This window comes from Cyprinus carpio, chromosome B6, assembly GCF_018340385.1.
Source record: "Cyprinus carpio isolate SPL01 chromosome B6, ASM1834038v1, whole genome shotgun sequence".
NCBI lineage: Eukaryota > Metazoa > Chordata > Actinopteri > Cypriniformes > Cyprinidae > Cyprinus > Cyprinus carpio.
In genome coordinates, this window is record NC_056602.1 from 19,855,653 (window position 1) to 19,875,782 (window position 20,130).

The following is a 20,130-nucleotide window of genomic DNA, read 5'->3' on the forward strand; positions in this document are numbered from 1 at the left end:
AATAGCAAGAAATTACAGCAAGGTTTAATAACTCTGCTTATAGAAAAATGCTAAACGGAGAGATAAAAAAATGTTAAAGCCATGGGCAATGTGTTGCGAAATCAAACCATTTCTCGTCTAAAGGTGCACAAATGTTAGGATTTTTAGTTGTAATTCATTAACTTGCTGCTTATAACAAGATTAATGATGATCATGATAAATGACAGTTTATAGACTAGTAAACATTGAAATTCAATTAAAATTTACCGTCAACTACAGACGTTGCATCCATTGATTCCGCCGTGTTAATCACTGACACGCCCCCAACTCGTACAGATCGGGGCTTAAAGAAAATCCCGAGCTCCCCACTGGTATTTACGATATTGTGGTGGCGTTCATGTGCATTCAACTCGTAAATACGATCGATACGAGATGACTTGAACGCACCAATACTATCCATCCTAAATACTGTAGTATGTGAGGTTAGAATAAGTGTGTCCCAAAGCAAAGCATCTTGAAAAGAGTATGGCAAAAGTAAAGGTTAACAGTTACATCCTAAACATTTCATTTCATTAAACTTCCTACTGTACTGGAGAGAAAAGAAGTAGCTCGTTGATCTGCCAGTCGCAGGTCTTTCATGCGGAGAACTCTGCTCATATTTTCTGTATAATGATGTATTTAAAAGTTAACGACCAAATGGATGTTCATAAAAGTTCACATTGCTGTTCCAGATGAAATATAACACGGATAACAATAAATAAATATGTTTAACAAGGTTAAATGTTGGCTATCAGTAACTCAACCACCAAAAAACCAGACCGCAAGTAAAACTACCGTAAGTTGAAGTCGCCAGCCGGCCGCCATCTTGTAGCATAACTTCACTTGCGTTAGCATCCCATTGACTCCCATTCATTTTTGCGTCACTTTGACAGCGAATAACTTTACATCTGAGGCATTTAAAGACTCCATTTGTCCGTTATTTATTTCTAAAGATACACGACAATGTATAAAGGGCTCCATTACCTTCTATGTTACATTATGGCCTCGTAGAAACAGTTTTTGTAAAAATAGGCTAACGATTGCGTCATAACCACTCGACTCTCTGTCGCACAGTAGAGAAATTACCGTACAGACAGGAGGAGAAGCTCGCAGTCAATCGGGGGAGACGTCAAGAGATATGGCGTACTGGCGTTACATTTTAAAATACTATACAAAATAATTAATCAGAATACTTACTCCTGCTCACTCAGGCCAAAGAACTCCCCGCTCAAGCTCGCCGTCTCTGCAAGAATAACGATGGCAGTTTGCACGCACAGCTACTAGAAGATTTACATCTGTCAGACAGGTTGCTGACGTCATCAAGCTTAGTTTGAGTCTGCGCGTCAGAAACGGAAGTGCTAAAAATCGCTAAAAATGGGCTTCACTTGTCTCAATTGAGTTCCAATGGGGTCGCTGTTGTAGTTCTGGAACGAATTGACCTGAAATAATAGACCACCTAACTGTCGATCGCGCGCATCCGCCACATTTGTAGTTTTTCTAACGCGTTTTCTTCGTGTTTGTAGTTCTGGAACGAATTGACCTGAAATAGTAGACCATCCGGGGACTTTTGGCACACTCTTTTCATCATACTATGCTTTGGGACACACTTATTCTAATCTCACACATTCTTTAGGATGGATAGTATGAACATTGAGACGCAGGGTTTATCTTTTTAAGAATGGCGCCTTTAAAGTATGTGTCTGCATCACCGACTAGTCATTGGACGACCTCTGTCCTGGGACCCGCCCACTCACTGTTGTAGGAAGTAGTCATGCCTGAGTTCACGTCAGACTCTGGCGCGGGCAAGCTATTATAACTTTAATACTCGAATGAATAAAGTGTCTGAAGGTAGAGGTAAACATAATTAAACCACAAAAATGTCACAGTTTCTTCGAGCAGTCAAAAACAACATACCAGAAAAGGAGAAATCGGAATTAACGGAGAGCGACCTGAAAAAATGGGGATTAGAAGGTGTGTGAATTGAGAGCTTCTTGTGACATGTTAAAAGCAAATACAACAAAGTATTTCTATGTCATTTAAGATTTTTAGCATGCAAATTTTTCACAAATGATGTGTAATATAATTAAATTATTATTTTAATGGACTGCGTTCATAGATTATAGTAGTTTTGTCGCAACCTAATGAGCACTATTAACACTGAATAAGTTACTTGTATAAATCTGAAATGGTGCTGTTCATTACGTAAGTTTTGAGATTAGTCTTTTAAGTTAACTTTTAGAGCGAAATGGCATCTATTTCATGATACAACATTTTTGGACAAGGTTGGCTTTTCACGTGAAACATTAATTTATGAAACCAGTGGGGGGGAAATGTTTTTAAAGGCCCACTTTATGGTTTGAAATACTCTAAAAGTTTTCTTAGGAACAACACTGCAATCCTTTATCTCCTTTCTAACAGCAATTCATCTGAGGTTTTATCAGGTGGATGGAGTGAGGTGGCTGTCACAGTGTATGAAGAACCAGCAGGGCTGCATCCTTGGTGATGAGATGGGTCTGGGCAAGACCTGTCAGGTTAGTAATGCTCGCTTTTAAGACAGAGATTTATTCCATGATGTCAGATATCAGATAAGTGAGATGTCGTCCTCTGCTATAGACCATTTCTTTGCTGGCATATGCTCGGGGATGCCTTAAGATGAACGGACCGTTCCTTGTGCTTTGTCCCTTATCTGTTTTGGAGAACTGGAGACAGGAGTTAGAGCGGTAAGGGTAATGCCGGTTTATGATTAGACTTGTGTGGTCAGTTTAGATTAGATTTAAAGATATGTTGATTTATTATTGATACAGGACTGCAAAACTGTTTGTCACTTTATGAATGTATGAATATTGCAGCATGAACTGATTTTAAATGAAAGATAATGTGTTGTCACTGTCACTAGATGGAGACAATAGCATATAAACGCTGGCTTAGTATCTACCTTGAATTCAACTTAACATGAAAAATTAGTTAAGGTTCTCATATTTAATTGTTTTAATTCAGCTTCTGTCCCAGTCTGTCTGTGATCTGTTACACTGGGGATAAAGAAAGAAGGGCAGAGCTCCAGAAAGAGCTCAGGAATGACCAACACTTCCATGTTCTTCTCACCACCTATGAGGTAAGTACACCAGAGATCTGTGATACTGATAACTGCATTCAAAGGGGTTGCATTCCAAGTCTTTGCACTGTTTATTAACAGAAAATCTTCTTAAATCATATTTAATAGATGTGCCTCAAGGATGCCAGATACCTGAAAAGGTAATCAACTTGATTTTTCTTTTTGCTGTTTTTGGTAAACAGAGTTTGAAACTTTATCTAAATTACTATATTTCCACAATTCTGCTACTCGGGCATTTTGCACATAATTAAACAACAATATTGATGCCATATTGGTTATTGAGTGATATAAAAGTTTTTACTATCACTTTTGTTTGTATTGGTGATATACACTGGAGATCAAAATTAGGGAACAACCTAGAATTTCCTCAATTTATAGGCCATTGCTTAGTCCTATTTGAAGTTATCCTAACAGGAGTAGAAAGGCAGTTCCCTCTCGAAAACGTCCTCTCGACATGGCGTCAGAAGTTGATGCTTTTGGGGACTCCCCTCCTTCCTAAACCTACCTGAAATCTTATTGCACAACGTTAGTGAAGTTGCAATTCTCACTGGCCAATGCCAGCCAAGGGGAATTCTGCATCCTGTGCCTGGGTCTCGCCCATGCGGAGGCAGCATTCGTGGGGTCGGGCTGCCTGCCCTGCAACGAATTCTCAGTGTGGGTGCTTAGAGCCGGGGGGAACAGCGCCCTCAATGATTTCTCTCGGCAACGTCCCACTGCCACCAGCGAGTCGCGACCACGCTGAAAGGTGCGTTTCACCCCCCGCTTTCCAGTGTTTTTAGCAGAAGAGAGCCTTTGACCCAACACTGGTGCTTCGGAGGTCATTTCTTTCGGCACGTGTGGGGGACGATGATCTCGACGAGGCTATGTCTCTGACGGCATCTGAGAAGGACTGGGCCCACACTCTGGAGGAGCGCTCTGAAGTTGAGGGACAGGCCGTGTTACAGGACGAGCTCGTCCGGATTCTCACCAAGGGTGTGAGCGATCTAGGTCTGGAGTGGGAATCCCCCGACGAATCAGCTAAGAGCAAGCTGGATTCGTGGTTCCTTCACTCGAGCCACCGAGCTGCACGACAAGGTCGCTAAAGTCAATGGGGCGGAAACCCATGGATATACGCGCATTCCACCCGTTGAGGAATCTGTCGCAGTGCACCTATGTCCCTCGTCTGCCTCTCTGAAGGCTGGTGCTTCACTGGCGTCGAGGCCCTGCAGTCTAACCACTCACATCGGGGACAAGGTGTACGCCACTTCAGGGGAAGCAATCTCAGCGCTTCACACAATGGCAGTACTCCAAGTTTTTCAGGCACAGTTCCTGAAATTCCTGGACGAGGGTGGAGTGGATCCCAAGTCCTTTAAGGATCTTCACGCAGCTCACTCTCGACACTTCGCACATACAATAGGCAATGCATGACCTACGCTGCCATACAGCGCTTCAATTTGTCCCGTGAGTTTTCTGAATGAACTCCCGGCATACAGCGGCGTTGCTCAGAATACAGAGGGCGAGGCGCTCTGTCCATTGTGCCATTTTGCAAACACATGGCGGTCCATCCGGGGAACGTTATAGAGAATGGCTACATGCTTTAGTTTTGGCGCAGACCACCCCAGTTCAATGGCGTTGTCATGTCGACAGTACCGGCACGTGCAGAAAGTCTGTGCTGAGGCAAGAGGTTCTCAACCTCCTTGCAAAATGCGCGATAGAAGTCGTCCCGTCGAGCGAGAGAGAGAGAGAGTGGGTTCTACAGCTGCTACTTTGTCTTTCCAAAGAAAGGTGGCATTCTTCGTCCGATCCTAGACCTGAGACCCATCAACCGTGCATTATACAAATGCACATTCAAAATGACAACGCTGAAAAAGATCCTCGTGCAGATTCAGAAATCGGGGACGGGGCCATCACTGTACCCAGAACGCGTTGCTCCCGTTCGTACCAGTGGAGCGAGCCTTGTGATATTCAGTGTTATCGTGTCTGCGCTGTCACACTGTTACAGCATAGGATGGGAGGGACACAAGCCGGTGTCTATACATGTATATACATGCATTTTGAGGTGACTGACAACTTCCTAGACTTCTTTAATGCAATGGCGCAGCGTCTCTCTCAACAAGTAGACCTGGTTTTAGACATGGATTCTGAATAACCTGATTGGATCCTCATTTACACTGCCAGTTAAATGCATAGACTGTATAAAAACATGGACGTAGTGTCCTTGACGTCACCCATAGACTCCTCAAGAACGGTTTTGAAGCTCAAAGTGTGCAGAGCGGGCCGTCGCCATCTTGGCAGCGCATCACCGCGCGACTCTCCCGGATAATCGAAAATGGGCAAAAAGGCGGGACCTCGTTGCTGAAGCCACGCCCACCTAGCAAGACAGCATTGTCAGCCGCGGCAATCCACCTGTCACTCACGTGGCCACGTCCTTAATTATGCAGAACTTTAAGGCTTAATATAATTTAAACGGATGAGTTATAAAAAAATTCACCCCCCTCACAGTTGTCATGAAGGGCAAAAATAACTATATAGACCAAAATCATTTTTTGCACCAGGCTGTAAACATGTTTTTTTCTGCTGTAAAGTTGGGCATTTTAACATGGGGACTCTATGGGACTGACTCCCTTTTGCAGCCAGCCTCAAGCGGCCAGTCGATGAATTACAGTTTTAGTCACTTCCTTATAGGCTTCACGAGAGAGAGCGGGAGGTTTGCCGCTCGGTTAAATGTGACCCTAAAATCTGAAATCAGATTTGTGACAATCCGTCATGTAAACAGGCAGATCGGATTTTCTGAGGCATTGTCTTCTGTACGTCATTAAAACTGCGAAAATTTGGTACTTCTTTGCGGTTTAATGACGTCATATGTGACCCGTGCTGGCAAAATGAGTGTAAATTCACACAGGCTATTTTGAGCTACAGGCAAAAAAAAAAAAAAAAACATTAAATACCCAGAAAAAAATGCTCCAAGTAGTAATTAAACATCTTAATCCACTCACTTCTCGTGATTTTATCAAAAGATCACCTCTTCTACACAAACTTCTCACGCTGACTGTCATCCGAAGTGCCTGCTTATAACGGTGCGCGATCCCGATAAATACACACATATACAGAATTATGGTATTTCAGTATTCACGCAAATATAATCTGTTTTGTCTTAAGTGAATGCTTGGGGAACTGTTGGGGGAAAAAATCTGATGTGTAACATTATATTAGATCCGTGCATTACAGTGAGACGTCTAGTATCATGTATCATAATGTTAATCTAACAACAAAAGAAAAGAGGGAATCACTCGCTGCACTTCGTTGAACTGCTTTTGTAGTTTTAATAATCAATTTATTTGTAATGAACACGCTTAAGTTATGTTTTAATTTGATTATTTGTTTTTCGTACATGAATGCTTTAGATATAAAATGATAACGGTAATGCATTATTTGTTTCTTTCTAGGCTATTTGTTCTGTTTTTTTTTTAATCTGTTCTCATTTATAATAGCAGAGATAAAATAAAAATAGCTGTATTGTGATTATTAATATAGTAATTAATAATAAGAAAAGATTGAAGACTTCACTCTATCGACTTCAAATGGGTGTGGCTCAGTCATTTTTTGACCGATTCCAACAAATCATAAATCATTTTGAAGGTCTTTTAATGGAGAATGACATTTTTGTTTTTAATTTGCTCATTGTGACTCATTTTGTCAGCACAGATCACAGTGTTCTCAGGAGGAAGCACATGTGGGGGTGGTAAATGACAACAATGCATGCGCGATGTTTCAGATGGTATGGCAAGTGTAAACACATGAATCGAATATGGGTCACAGTTGAATGAACGTGTAAACGGTCAGCCAAAAAAAAAAGGATGTAGGCAACAAATCAGAATTGGGCATCAAGACCTGCAGTGTAAACGAGGCCTATGATTGGTTGGGGATTATTATTTGTGCTTTGCAAGAACTGTTCATGTTTGCTCTGCTGAGGCTGAGCTTTTTTCTTCGCCAGTGAGCAATGTTGAGAGACCGTTCTCAAGAGGGAACGTCTCCAGTTACTATCGTAACCTCGGTTCCCTGAGAGACGGGAACAAACATGGCGTAGGCTGCCGTGTTCATGACTCTCAGGGAACCGAGTTTACGACAGTAACCAGAGACGTTTCTTAAGCATATTTTATAAATTAATTATATTCTGAAGCACAGTGTAAAAAACTTAAATGACATATTTGAAAAAGAACTCTGATCAAAATTAGAGAACACTTACAGATATTGATATACAAGTTATTGGTGTTAATCTGGCACCTTGTGCTAATTTCCTTCATTATATGACAAACTTACTGGCACCATTCCAGTTCAGTGCTAAACAGGGTAAGAATCTGTCTCAGCATGTTTAAGAGAAGTCAGACAGAAAATGCACTCTGAAGTGACAAAGCCTCTCATCAGCAAAAAGAATTAAAAGTCTACTAATCTCTGCTGAGGAGCATGTTGTGTGGACAGAAGAGAACTGGTCCAAAGTTCACTTTAGTGATGAGAGCAAGTTTAATTGATTTGGGTCTGATGGGAAACATTATGTTCGGGTTTAAACTCGGGGAAAGACTGAACCCTGAGTGTATAAAGGAGTCAGTGAAAGGTGGAGGAGCAAGTATCATGCTTTGGAGGATGTTTTCTGCAGCAGAAGGTGGGTCTCTTATACAGCTACATGGCAGGGTGAACCTCCTTCAGCAACATGCAGTATGTTCCCTGCAAGAATCTCCTAATCAGGATGCAATTTTCAGGCAAGACAATGCACCGTCACACTGCAAAACAGATAAAACAGTTCCTTGAAGCTAAGAACACTGAATTGATGAATGGTCAGCCCAGAGATTTAAACCCAACTAAAAATCTCTGGAAAATCAACAAAGTTATGCCTCATAAACCCACTGCAGTTACCAAACTGTGGAAGAAAAGTGTACCAAGATCTCACCAGCGCTGTCTGAGAAAATAGTGATGTCCAGTGGCCGCAGATGTGCTGAAGGCATTCAAAACGGGAGCCTCTACAATTCCTAATAATTTCTGACAACTTTAACCCTCCAAGATTTTAGTTGTAATCATCTTTCGTGCTACAGTGGTTACTGTTCTCTAATTTTTATCACTGTGTTTTCAGCCAAATAAAGTTTTTTCTCATTTTGTCAAACATGTTAGTATAACAGTGGTATACCCACAGTTAATATGCCTTCAAATTTTGAACAATGAAGATTATAATATATGAATAATATAATATAATGAAGATATAACAATACAATAACAATAACAGAGTGTTTCTAGTTTATTGTCAAATTATGATCTCCACTGTGTGTGTGTGTGTGTGTGTGTGTGTGTGTGTGTGTGTGTGTGTGTGTGTGTGTGTGTTTGTCATTTTGGATATTTAATATTTAATTGTGCTAGCTCATTTCCCCTATTTTTATTTTTAAAATTACCTTTTTCAGTCATCTAATGTTCAATTAAATTTAATCTTTAAAAGCTAATTAGTAATAATTTAGTATCACTGTTAAATGTAACATTTAGCAAATTGCAAAATGAATATCCATATTTTTCATATTGTGCATTATAGAAATCGTTTTTATACCTAAATTCACTTGTAGTTTTGAGTTTAACTTTTAGTTTTACGCTTTTCTATTTCTTTTGTATATAAACATAACTGTAAATAAAGAGTAGTTTAATCAGCTAACTTGTTCTTTTGTAATGTGTTATTTAAAACAATTATGTTTTGTAATATACACTATAGATCAGTGCTTCTCCCGGACCCGCCTCCATTTTGTATTTCAAGAGCACTAATTATATTTCCTACTTTGATAACGCACGTGAAACTTGTAAATAGTTTGTTTAATTTTTGTTATTTTTTTTTTAATGTCTTTTTGGAGATGGTCCGAAATGAAAGTGCAGGCGAGATATTCAAAATTTCCTTCATGGCATTTGTTGTCATGACTTCCAGTGAGCATATGACGTTTGACATAATCGGCGACATTTCACCGGTAATATGAGTTTATATAAATATATATTTGTTATCACTTAGATTATGGCCATTTGACTTATAGCAGTGTCCAGTGTTTCCCATACATTAAGTTATTTGTGGCAGCCCGTCACAATATCAAAACTGACCACCACAAATAGATTTTCCAAAAGGCTTATACTTCGTTGAATAAACCGAGTACTGCACGTTTCAAAAATAAAACAGCATGGGTGTTTTATATGACTGTATCTTTGAAAGAACTGACCGTCTTCAGAAAAGCTTCGATGTAATTTTCATTTCATCTTGTAATGCCTGATATAGTAGCGTTTGTGAGCGCAACACTGATTTGATTACAGCCGTTACTGGGGAAACCGCTATATATCTCCCGCTCCAACAGCGCCTCCTGCTGGCAGAGAATGAATTTGCTTTTGCAAGTCTGGTGGAAAACACTGGTGTCTGTCAGCAAACAAACAAAAGCATGCTTCAGAACTGCTTTGAGAAGGTGTTTAAGTTTTAAGCCATGTATTATTACTATGAATTAGGCTACTACTACTACTATAACCATCTTGTGCCCTGCAATAATCATTTACTCAAACTATCTTTTATGAGATAAAGGAAAAAAAAAGAAGTAAATCGGCCTAACATATCAGCCAAAAAAAAAACAAAAAAAAAACATCATCATCGGCCATTGGATGCCTTGATTTCTAAATATCGGCATCGGTCGACCTCTATTGCTGACACTTAAATTAATTGTTTTGCCACTTTTGCACTTGTTATTGATGTGTTTTGAATGCAAAGGGCACTCACAATTATTTTTTTACAAATGAGTGTTTATTTGTTATGAATGTATGTTTATTAAAAACAAGTTTTGTAATAACCGATTGTTCCGGTCTGGACCTTTGACACTGATGAAAATTCAGATTTGGACCTTTCAATGTAGACCAATGTGAGAACCCCTGCCATAGATGATCTTTTGAAATTTTAAATCTGCAATTAAAAAACTTGGCCCTCCTTGGTTTTGCAGGCAACTTTGCTCTCATCTAATCTTTAAAAGCTAATTACTAATAATTTAGTAACTTGAAGCCTTTAAAAGTTTGGTTTTAACGTTTTGTGTGTTCCGTGTGTTGTGTTTTTAATTTATTCAGACAAAATATTGTAGAATTTAAATTTTATCAGCCATATAACAAAAATAATGATCAGTTTATTGGTGTTGGTGACTGCATATTTCAATTCATATTTAACTTTATCCCTCCACTCTCTTCCCACAGTTGGAAATGGAAGATTTTAGTTGTCGATGAGGCTCACCGGCTGAAGAACCAGGAATCATTGCTGCACCAAACCCTCAAAGAGGTTACACGATTGCATTTTCATTGTTTTTACAGTCACTGTCAGTCTGTAAAACCCCTGATAATAAACCTAGCCTTGCTTGTCAATTTTTCAGCCTTCCCCTGTTATTAACTGACATCTGACATCTATCTTCTTAGTTTACAGTAGGTTTCCGAGTGCTGTTGACAGGCACCCCCATTCAGAATAACTTGCAAGAAGTCTATTCCCTCCTCACATTCATCCAGCCCAGTCTGTTTCTGCCTGAAGCCGTTGAGGACTTTGTTAGTGCCTATGCAGACGTACAGACTGAACCTGCTCTTGGTATGGTTGCACAAACCTTTGCACTTTCAGTGTAAAAATCAAACTGTTAAGGCCCGTTCACACAAAGGACGATAACTATAAAGATAACGATAAAGATATAGTTCTAAAAATCGTTTTCAGTATTAAAGAACAGCACCGTCCACACCACAACTATAACGATAAAGACAAAGAAAAACGATATCGTTGGAATCACTTTCAAAACGATTTTTTTTTCCAGCTGATGAACGATAAAAAATTGACAGCCAATCAGAATCCATCCTGTTGTAACGCGCTCGAGAATTTAAAGCGCCAGACGAGCGTGCGCTTAGAATAAACATAAGATATCGTTCGCTGGTGTGGACGCTAATATCGTTATCTTTATAGTTATCTTTATAGTTATCTTTATAGTTATCGTTCTTGGTGTGAACGGGCCTTTAGCATTGAAAAGATCATTTATATCTGCTACCACCCTTATTAACATTTGGTTTCAGCAAATGTTAAAAATCCATACTAGCTGCCATCATTGACCTTAAAGGGTTAGTTCACGCAAGAATGAAAATAAGGGCCATAAATTACTCACCCTCGAGGCATCCTAGGTGTATATGACTTTCTCCTTTCAGACGAATCCAGTCGGAGTTATATTTAAAAATGTCTTTGATCTTTCAAGCTGTTTAATGACACCATGGCAGATCACAAAAAAAGATGTCAGTTTCGCAATGCCAGTTTGTCATGTTCTCTCTCCTTGACTCACCTGTCAGATTTGCTTGAGGCTATCAGAGGATAGAGATCATAAATTGAGATAATATTTGGACTCGGATGACCTTGTGTGGGAGTATATAACATTGTTGTTCTTGTCTGCAGCTGATGAGCTTCATCGAGTGCTCCAGCCTTTTTTGTTGCGCAGGGTTAAAGCAGAGGTGGCTGCCGAACTACCTAAGAAGACAGATCTCGTGGTTTTTCATGGGCTGTCTGCCCTTCAGAAGAGATACTATAAAGCCATTCTGATGAGAGACCTTGGTAAGTCTGCCCCGACATGAATCAACTGTCACAACGATCAAAATTGAATACTTAAGCAAAAGCATAAGTGTTCATTTTAGTGTTTTGATCATTTCAGATGCCTTTAGGACTGATCAAAACACTAAGACCCGACTTCTGAACATTTTAATGCAGCTCAGGAAATGTGTGGACCATCCGTATTTGTTTGATGGTAAAAACTCTATCACTTTTTGTGGTTTTTCTGTATTCAAACAAAATAAAAACAACTAATTTTCTTTATTCTGAACCTTTTCCATGTAGGTGTGGAACCAGAACCGTTTGAGATGGGGGAGCATTTAGTGAAGGCCAGTGGAAAGCTCTCTCTTCTGGATACCATGCTGGCTTATCTTCAGGAGGGGTGTGTCTTGCTCACCTTAAGTTTCCTTCCTGTCGCTATAATTCTGTCGCTAACTGGTATAATATGCTGATTTGGTGAATCATTAATTATTATTGTGACTCCATTATTATTAATGGTTCTAATCAATAATTTCATTATTCATCATCAATTTAATCAAATAAGTACTGCCTTTTTAACCACAAAAGACTTCTTTCAAAGTCTTAATTATTCCAAACATTTGACCAGTAGAGTATAATAAACCTAAAATAAACCTATGGCCATAACAATGATTTATATTGCTGTATGAAAAGATTTTTCAGAAAATTGCATACGTTGTTGCACATATATGTCATATATCCTTGATAAAAGTCCAGTTGTAAGGAGTTTCACACCAGTGCCTCAAACCACATTTATCCATACACATAAACAGTGCCAAAGCACAACCGAAGCAATGTTCTTCCCCGAGACACATGCAGTTTTAGATGTTAATAACTAGAGGGCCAAATGTTTACGTAGTGTAGCCTTAAATTTTATTTTTTTTGATTTGGAGATATAAAATTTTTGTCTCTGTTTGCAGGGGCCATCGTCTTCTTCTGTTTTCTCAAATGACCAGGATGCTGGATATTCTGCAAGATTACTTGGAGTATAGAGGTACTAAGACACACTTTTACAGAGCCTTCGCCTTTTCTTATTAAACTGTGGTTTGGTGATGTGCATGACAGATCACCAAAGTGCTTACTTTTCTTATCTTAATGGAATCAAGCCAGAAAAATGTCAACACAGACTTTAAATGATGCAATTAAGGTGAAAGCATGAATCACTTAGTGTTGCCACTAAGTCTTGAAAGTCTTGCTCACTCAAGACTTTCATTTGAAAAAGAAATTGTTTTAGCTTTGTATTCTTAAACATATGTTTGTTTGTTCTCAATTTGGAACATTTGTGTAACTGTACCTTACATGTTCTCCTAGTAATCTAGTCCTCTGATCTAGAGCAGTTGATGTGGGTTCAGTATCACATCCTGTGTTTGTTGCAGTATGTGCTACCGGCTGTGTAACCGCCAGCTCTGATTGAGCCCTCCTACTTCTCTGCAGGTTACAGTTATGAGCGTCTGGATGGTTCAGTCCGGGGAGAGGAACGTAACCTAGCTATCAAAAACTTCAGCTCCAAAGATGTTTTTATATTCCTCCTCAGCACCAAAGCTGGTGAGTTCACAGTCTGGGAAAGCCAATCTGAGATTCACACCATCACACTCTATAATCAACTGCAGTCCAAATCCATTTTATTAGTTAGTATATTTTTAGAGTATTATATTTGAATACCCTTCCAGGTTGCAAAATTGCCCTCATGTGTCTGATGCAAATCTTATCTGCATCTTTTAAACAGACACATGCAATTGAAAACTGAAAGTCGTGACAAGAGATAATGCATAAATATTGAGGCCATCTTTATCAGTTTATCTTATGCCATTTTTTTTCTTAGCTGTTCAGATTATAATTGGAGCTTCACTTTCAATGCAACATTTTATTTTTACACTGACATTTACTACTTCTTTTATTTTTGACCTTTCTCTTCATCAAAGAATCTTATATATATATATATATATATATATATATATATATATATATATATATATATATATATATATATATATATATGAAAAGTTTATTTGCAAAAACAGATTACAGCTATATTTTTGTTGTTGTTGTTATTTTTTACCTAATCAAAATAACCCAACTGCAGTTTGATTGAGATGAATTGCAATGCACAATGAAAAAAACATTATTTTTTATTGATTCATTTCCAACTTTTTTTATTGATTCATTTCCAACATCACAGGAATAAATAAAATATATAAAAATAGAAAACAGTTATTTTAAGTTGTAATTATATTTTGCAATATTATGTTTTGCTGTATTTTAGATCAAATAAATGCAGACTTGTTGAGCATAAGAGACTTCTTTCAGAATCTTTCTATGCCCAAACATTTTTGTTGTTTTAGGAGGGGTTGGCATGAACCTAACAGCAGCAGATACGGTGATATTTGTGGACAGTGATTTCAACCCACAGAATGACCTACAAGCAGCAGCCAGAGCCCACAGGATTGGCCAAACAAGGTATTCCACTGGCAAAATTTTTATGTTGTTCTGTCTAGTTTTGAAGTGTCAAGCATATAAAAAAATAAGTATAACAAAAGTGATCCATGTGACTTCTAATCCCAGTCTTTAGAACCATTCGACCATTTTTTGATAGTTCTTGGTCGCCATATGCTTTCATTGTATGACACAGAGCAACATTAACATGCATTTAATGTCTCTGCTCTGCTTGTATATGTAGATAAATTCTCTTTTTGATTGCAGGCCTGTTAAAGTGATCCGGCTTCTCGGTAGAGATACTGTAGAAGAGATCATCTATTCCCGTGCTGTGTCTAAACTACGTCTCACAGACACAGTGATTGAGGAGGGACGTTTTTCTCTTCTAGACCAGGCTCAATCTGCAGCTTCTGGCCTTCAGGTGGAGAGAGAGACATGTCCTTATCTCTTAAGCTCATCACATTGTGACTTTGCCCTGTTTCCTGGTTCATTTCTTTGTCTGTGTACTTGTGGTTTCCCTTCTTGTGAAACTGCAAATGTTAACAGTTTCTCAGTATGCTATCACTTACATCCCCACCAATCTAGCTGAGTGAGATCCTGAAGTTTGGTGTGGATAAGCTGCTGTCGTCAGAGGAGAGCTCCATTCAAGACGTAGACCTCAGGCTGATCCTGGGGCAGTCTCGAGACGGCCGATGGCTAACGGATGAAGAGCATGTCAAGCTTAATGAGAGCGATGAAGAGGAAGATGAGGACATGGAGGGTCAAAGTACAACACTTAGCTTTTGTTCAGTAATCTTGTTGTAACTGGCACTTGAAAATTAGATGATCTGTTAATGTCTTTTCTGACTTTCTAGACCACATGTACTACTTCGAGGGTAAGGACTACTCTAAAGACCCCAGTGCCGAGGATGAGAAGACCTTTGAACTGTTACTTGAGAAGCAGTTAGCTGATCTAGAGGATGCTGGGAAGGAGGGCCGTGCACTTCGTAATAAAGCTGGGGTAACTTATTTGAAAGGTTACACTACTTTTTAAAAAAATTGTGTCATATATGTATTTATGTATATATCACTTTTACTATTATTTATTACTACTATCATTTTATTTTTTATTAAGTAATACTACTTTTATTCAGCATGGACATATTACATCGATCAAAAGTGACAGTAAATGATGAAATTATTTAGTGTAAATGATTGTTACAAACAATTATACTTTAAAAGAAATGCTCTTTCTTTCTTTTCATTAAAGAATCCTGAAAAAAGTATCAGGGTTTCCACAAAAATATATTTTTTTGTTTTTAACTGATAATAATAATAATAAATCTTACTTGAGCATCAAATCAACATATTAGTATGATTTCTGAAGGATTGCGTGACACTGAAGCCTTTGAAAATTTAGCTTTGCCATCACAGGAATAAATTACATTTTAAAATATATTAAAATATAAAAAGGTTATTTTATGTTGTAATAATATTTTACCACATAACCATTATATTGATCCGAAAATGCAGCCTTGGTAAACATAAGAGACCTGTTTTAAAAACATTAAAAAATCTTACCAACCCCAGACTTTTGAATGGTGGTGTATAATGTGTATTAAATTGTTAGATTGTTAGTTGGTAAATATTTTGATTGCAGTCATTTTTTTTCTTTCATGATAAAAAGATAATAATTCATATTTTAGTATTTATTTTTATTTATTGTATTTAGTCATGTATTTATATTTAATTAAATCAAACAAAAAAACAAAAGTCTGTTGCTGCTCATCAGGTGTCCCTGTCTGGGCCCTTGATCGACCCAGGGAGGAGGAAAAGACCTCTTACAGAATCAGAGTTAGAACAGAGACGTCAGAAGAGACAAGAAGCTGCTGCAAAGAGGGCGAAGCTACAGGACGAAAGGAAAAGGCAACAGGAAGAACTAAATTACAAGAAGAAGTAAAAAAAAATTCTGGCATTCTGTTGCATATTTTTGGCCAGTATATAGTATATTTATTTGTATGTTCCCGTGGATGTCTATTTTATAGCCTTGTTTGTATTTGTATCCTTCAATGGCAGGATGGCATGGTGGGAATCATGTGGCTACAAATCGCTGTGCTTGCCGCAAGTCGACAGTGAGGGTGAGGATATAGAGCCTGATGAAGATGATGATGATGTCGTCAGCTGGAGCTCCACTGATTCGGATCACACAGCCATTCACTATGTGCTGGGTGATGTAACTCACCCTCAGGCTGATCGAGAGGATGCCATTATTGTGCACTGTGTTGGTATGTCTCTATTAAAATGTCTCGCTGTCAGAAGACAACTGTTGACATATTGATTATCCTTCATGAATTGTTAACAAATATGGGGCCTTTTTATGACAAACTCAGCTTTCTGCTAAATTAGGCATGTTGTTTATCCGTTTTTATTGTGTAGATGACTCTGGACACTGGGGCCGAGGAGGATTGTTTACTGCACTGGAGCTCAGATCAGATGAGCCGAAGAAGCAGTACCAGTTGGCTGGGGACATGGAAGGTGACGAACCTTTCCTGTTTGCTGAGACGTGTCTAACTCATGTTGTGTCAAAACAAACATTCCACACTGAAATCAGTATCCAGTTCACAGCTCATTATGCTGCCTGCCAGATAATTGTACATAAAACTGTCAGCATTAATTTAATACATATTAATGTGAAGTTAAATGTTGGGGATTTCGCAAGGTTTGTGGTATCAGAGCTATATAGATAGTAGTAACATTTTAGTTAGAATGGCTTTCTGTTAACCAAAACATTTTCAGTGAGTGTTTGTTGACTTCAAAGGCAAATTAAATATAAGAAATAAGCTGAAACGAGCATGCATAATTCAATATCCAGTGAACAAAATGCATAAATGACAAAGTGATAATTGTGTGTTGCAGACTTAGAACTGGGGAATGTTCTGCTTTTTCCTATTGATGACAAACAGTCGAGGCTCAGTGGAAGAGACTATGTAAGTCAGCAAGCTGTTTATGTCTTTAATCTACTGCTGTCAATTATTTTTAATCAATTTATTGAATCATTTTATGCCTCCTGTTTCCCTAGCTGGCACTTATAGTTGCTCAGCAGAGGGATAAAGCCAACAATTTGTCAGGCATTCGGCTCACTGCCTTGGATGAGGGCCTCAAGAAGATCTACAGAGATGCCAAACAAAAGAATGGTACTCAGCGCTCTTTTGTGAAACTAGTTGGTTGCAATGACGTGGCTTTCTCTATTCGCCTTATAAACAAATAAAAAAAAAAATGAAATCTAAAATGAAAATCTATTAATGCAGTCAAAACAGATGGTACAGCTTCCAATGAAATACACACTTGCTGCAAACCTGCTGTACTAAAACCTAAGTTCACTGCACACCCCTTTTTAAGTATCATAAAGATTAGATGGGATTGTTTCAAAGAGGTGGATTCATTTCAAAACGCTTGGAAAAGCCTACTCCCTAGGCCTAGGCATAACAGAAACGTATCTAGTCTAGACTGTACTGCTGTTTTTTGTTTTTGCTCATGTCTGCAGATTTAAGATGTTACTAAATAAGAATGTGTGTAATGTAACAGCTTTCTTTTTAAATGGATCATTATGCTTTTAAGGTCTTTCACAAGGACTGTGTTTATATTTGACAGCTTTTTGTGTAAACATGCACTGGGAGGATGTGCTTGTCTGTTGTGTGTATGTCTCTGGCAAGACTTCAGCTTTGAAAAATGTGTTCTGTGTAAATGGCTCTTTAGCGTAAATGGCTCTTTAGTTAACATTTTCTGTGTTTTCTTCAATAGCAAGTGTCCATCTGCCTCGGATTGGTCACTCCACTAAAGGCTTCAACTGGTATGGAACAGAGAGACTCATTCGCAAGCACCTGGCCACCAAAGGCATCTCCACATTTATGTATCCTACCCGAGAAGAACTGAAAAGTTTGCACTAATTTTTCTCTAAAACTACATGCTAGTAAAACAATGAACTACAGTTGCGCTTTCCTTTAATAAAAAAATAAATAAACAAAGAAAAGAAAGCAGCAGTTAAGAAAGCATCTAATAATAGTGACTTCAATCTTGTCACATTTATTTATATAGCACTAAATATAGTAGTTTGCTTTAGAGCAAGCAGGTTTACAGTATTTAACCTGAAAAACATTGTCATTGTCACTTTCAATTAGAATTACATCTTCAGTTTTACTATAAAGCAGCTCTCCAGTTAGATCATGATTTTATTGGCGTCTGACGTCAACGGATTCAAGAAATTACCCAGAGAAAATTTCCACACCAAGGAAGGCGAAGCACCAGAGCACACCTACCTGTTACATAATCTCCACAGACGAATGGTAATTTGAAGGTGGCAATTAGCCGGAGCAAACTTTTCTGGAAAGTTTGCTTTGGCAAAATTTCTTGAACTACTGAAGCAAACTCCAACCTAACTTTGTTTAGCCTAATTTTGCTTGCAATATCATTTGAAATATATTGGGGCTTTTAGAAACAACAATGAGCATATTTTGTTATCCTTGACTTGGCTTTCAGCTACTATTACAAACGAGCTACTTCACGCTCATTTACAGTGTCTTCTACCACATGCACATCTACTCCATCAACCTCACACTCGTCCTCAGACCCAGCAGCATCCTCACCATCTAGGTCCCCACACTCCTCCAGTGCCCTTGATAACAGTGAAGACCTTTCGAAGTCACCAAAACCCTCCACTATATCACATGAAGGTCAGGGCGCACCAGGGTTGGCTGACTTTATGAGAGGTGTTCATGTCTACTTCTACAACATGGCTGCTACAGAGAAGAAGAAGCTCGCCCGATACCTTATCACATATCCTTTCACGTTCCATCTTTACCCACACGTTCAACAAAGCCAGCAAACCACTACACTACAACAACATGTCTATCATAATCACATTTATAAGAAAACTTGTTGATGTTGGTGTGAGCTAATAGTTTACACCTTAACGTTTCTACACATATGACGGCGATGAAGAGGATCTCATGAGCTCAAACGTCACTCATATTGTAGCAGAGGTGGAAAGTCCTATCCATGCACAGGTAGTACAATCAAAACTAACTTTTAAAGAGATTTTAATTTACCTAATACTTATATTTATTAATTTAGTAACAGCAATATGCTCTCTTTTTTACTTCTCTTTCAGGAACTGCGAGATCTATTGCATCAGTACCCTCAGACCCTGCTTGTAAAGAAAAATTGGTTGGAGTCTTGCTTTGCTAACCAAAGGAAAGTCAGTGTGTCTAAATATGTAATTAGGTTAACTTGACAAAGCTCCTCCTGCGTTCTTTTCAAGTCAGTTTGCCTTAGGTTTATTCACAAACACATTTAGTATCTATTTAGAGTTTGAAATGAACTGGTCCCTCCATGTATATCCAGTTACAGCTAAATGACGGTAAGAGGTTTTTGTCATACTATGGATCAAATAATGAAGCATTGCTTTCTGTTTAAAGTGAAACAACAACAGCGGTGGTTTCACACTCTGGAAAGATTTTACAGTAAACACAGATGCATTTACTTTATGCACTTATCTGTATGGTTAGAATGAGTTCATGAAAAACTTTTACATTATTTGGCATTTTCTACATGATTTCACATGTGCTGTGGTTTAAAAACAGCAGAAAAAGATGTAATATGTAACTGAGTACATAAAAAAAAGATGCAACATCTAGTTTATATACTTTTTTTTTTAGATCCCAGATATAGATGTAAATGCTGTTCAGTGTCGGATCACGGATGTTAGTTTTACTTAGAAATGCAATGCACTAAAAACCAAACCACTGATGTCTAAGATAATATGAAAGCTATCAGATGTCTATGATATAACTTGTGTTATTGTTGACCACTTTTTAATAATAATAATAAAAAAGTAACCTCCAGTGAACTACAGTAAGTGATGCATTGTGTTGTTTATCCTTGTTTTTAACCACAGTGATATTATTCTAGAGTAAATATTGTTTTT

General features: G+C 38.3%; 1 protein-coding gene across 1 annotated transcript; it reads left to right on the plus strand.

The window, feature by feature from the left end:
- Positions 1 to 1,743: 1,743 nt before the first annotated feature.
- On the plus strand, positions 1,744 to 20,057 carry chd1l (chromodomain helicase DNA binding protein 1-like). Its single transcript, XM_042726102.1, has 25 exons — positions 1,744 to 1,989; positions 2,437 to 2,549; positions 2,632 to 2,738; positions 3,016 to 3,130; positions 3,239 to 3,270; positions 10,349 to 10,430; positions 10,565 to 10,727; positions 11,568 to 11,723; positions 11,821 to 11,913; positions 12,003 to 12,099; positions 12,656 to 12,729; positions 13,170 to 13,280; positions 14,078 to 14,192; positions 14,436 to 14,589; positions 14,754 to 14,934; positions 15,023 to 15,168; positions 15,940 to 16,103; positions 16,224 to 16,432; positions 16,584 to 16,682; positions 17,064 to 17,134; positions 17,227 to 17,341; positions 17,949 to 18,057; positions 18,684 to 18,980; positions 19,129 to 19,210; positions 19,315 to 20,057. Exons 1-25 carry the CDS (start codon positions 1,896 to 1,898, stop codon positions 19,435 to 19,437), a joined length of 3,102 nt encoding a protein of 1,033 aa, XP_042582036.1. The 5' UTR covers positions 1,744 to 1,895; the 3' UTR covers positions 19,438 to 20,057.
- Positions 20,058 to 20,130: the final 73 nt, after the last annotated feature.

What these genes read in the sequence shown, in the direction of transcription:
- chd1l (XM_042726102.1), top strand. Translation starts at nt 1,896, where the DNA reads ATGTCACAGTTTCTTCGAGCAGTCAAAAACAACATACCAGAAAAGGAG. An exon ending in GATGCCAGATACCTGAAAAG is followed by an intron (nt 3,271 to 10,348) that starts GTAATCAACTTG and finishes CTCTTCCCACAG; the next exon opens with TTGGAAATGGAAGATTTTAG. An exon ending in CACTTCGTAATAAAGCTGGG is followed by an intron (nt 15,169 to 15,939) that starts GTAACTTATTTG and finishes GCTGCTCATCAG; the next exon opens with GTGTCCCTGTCTGGGCCCTT.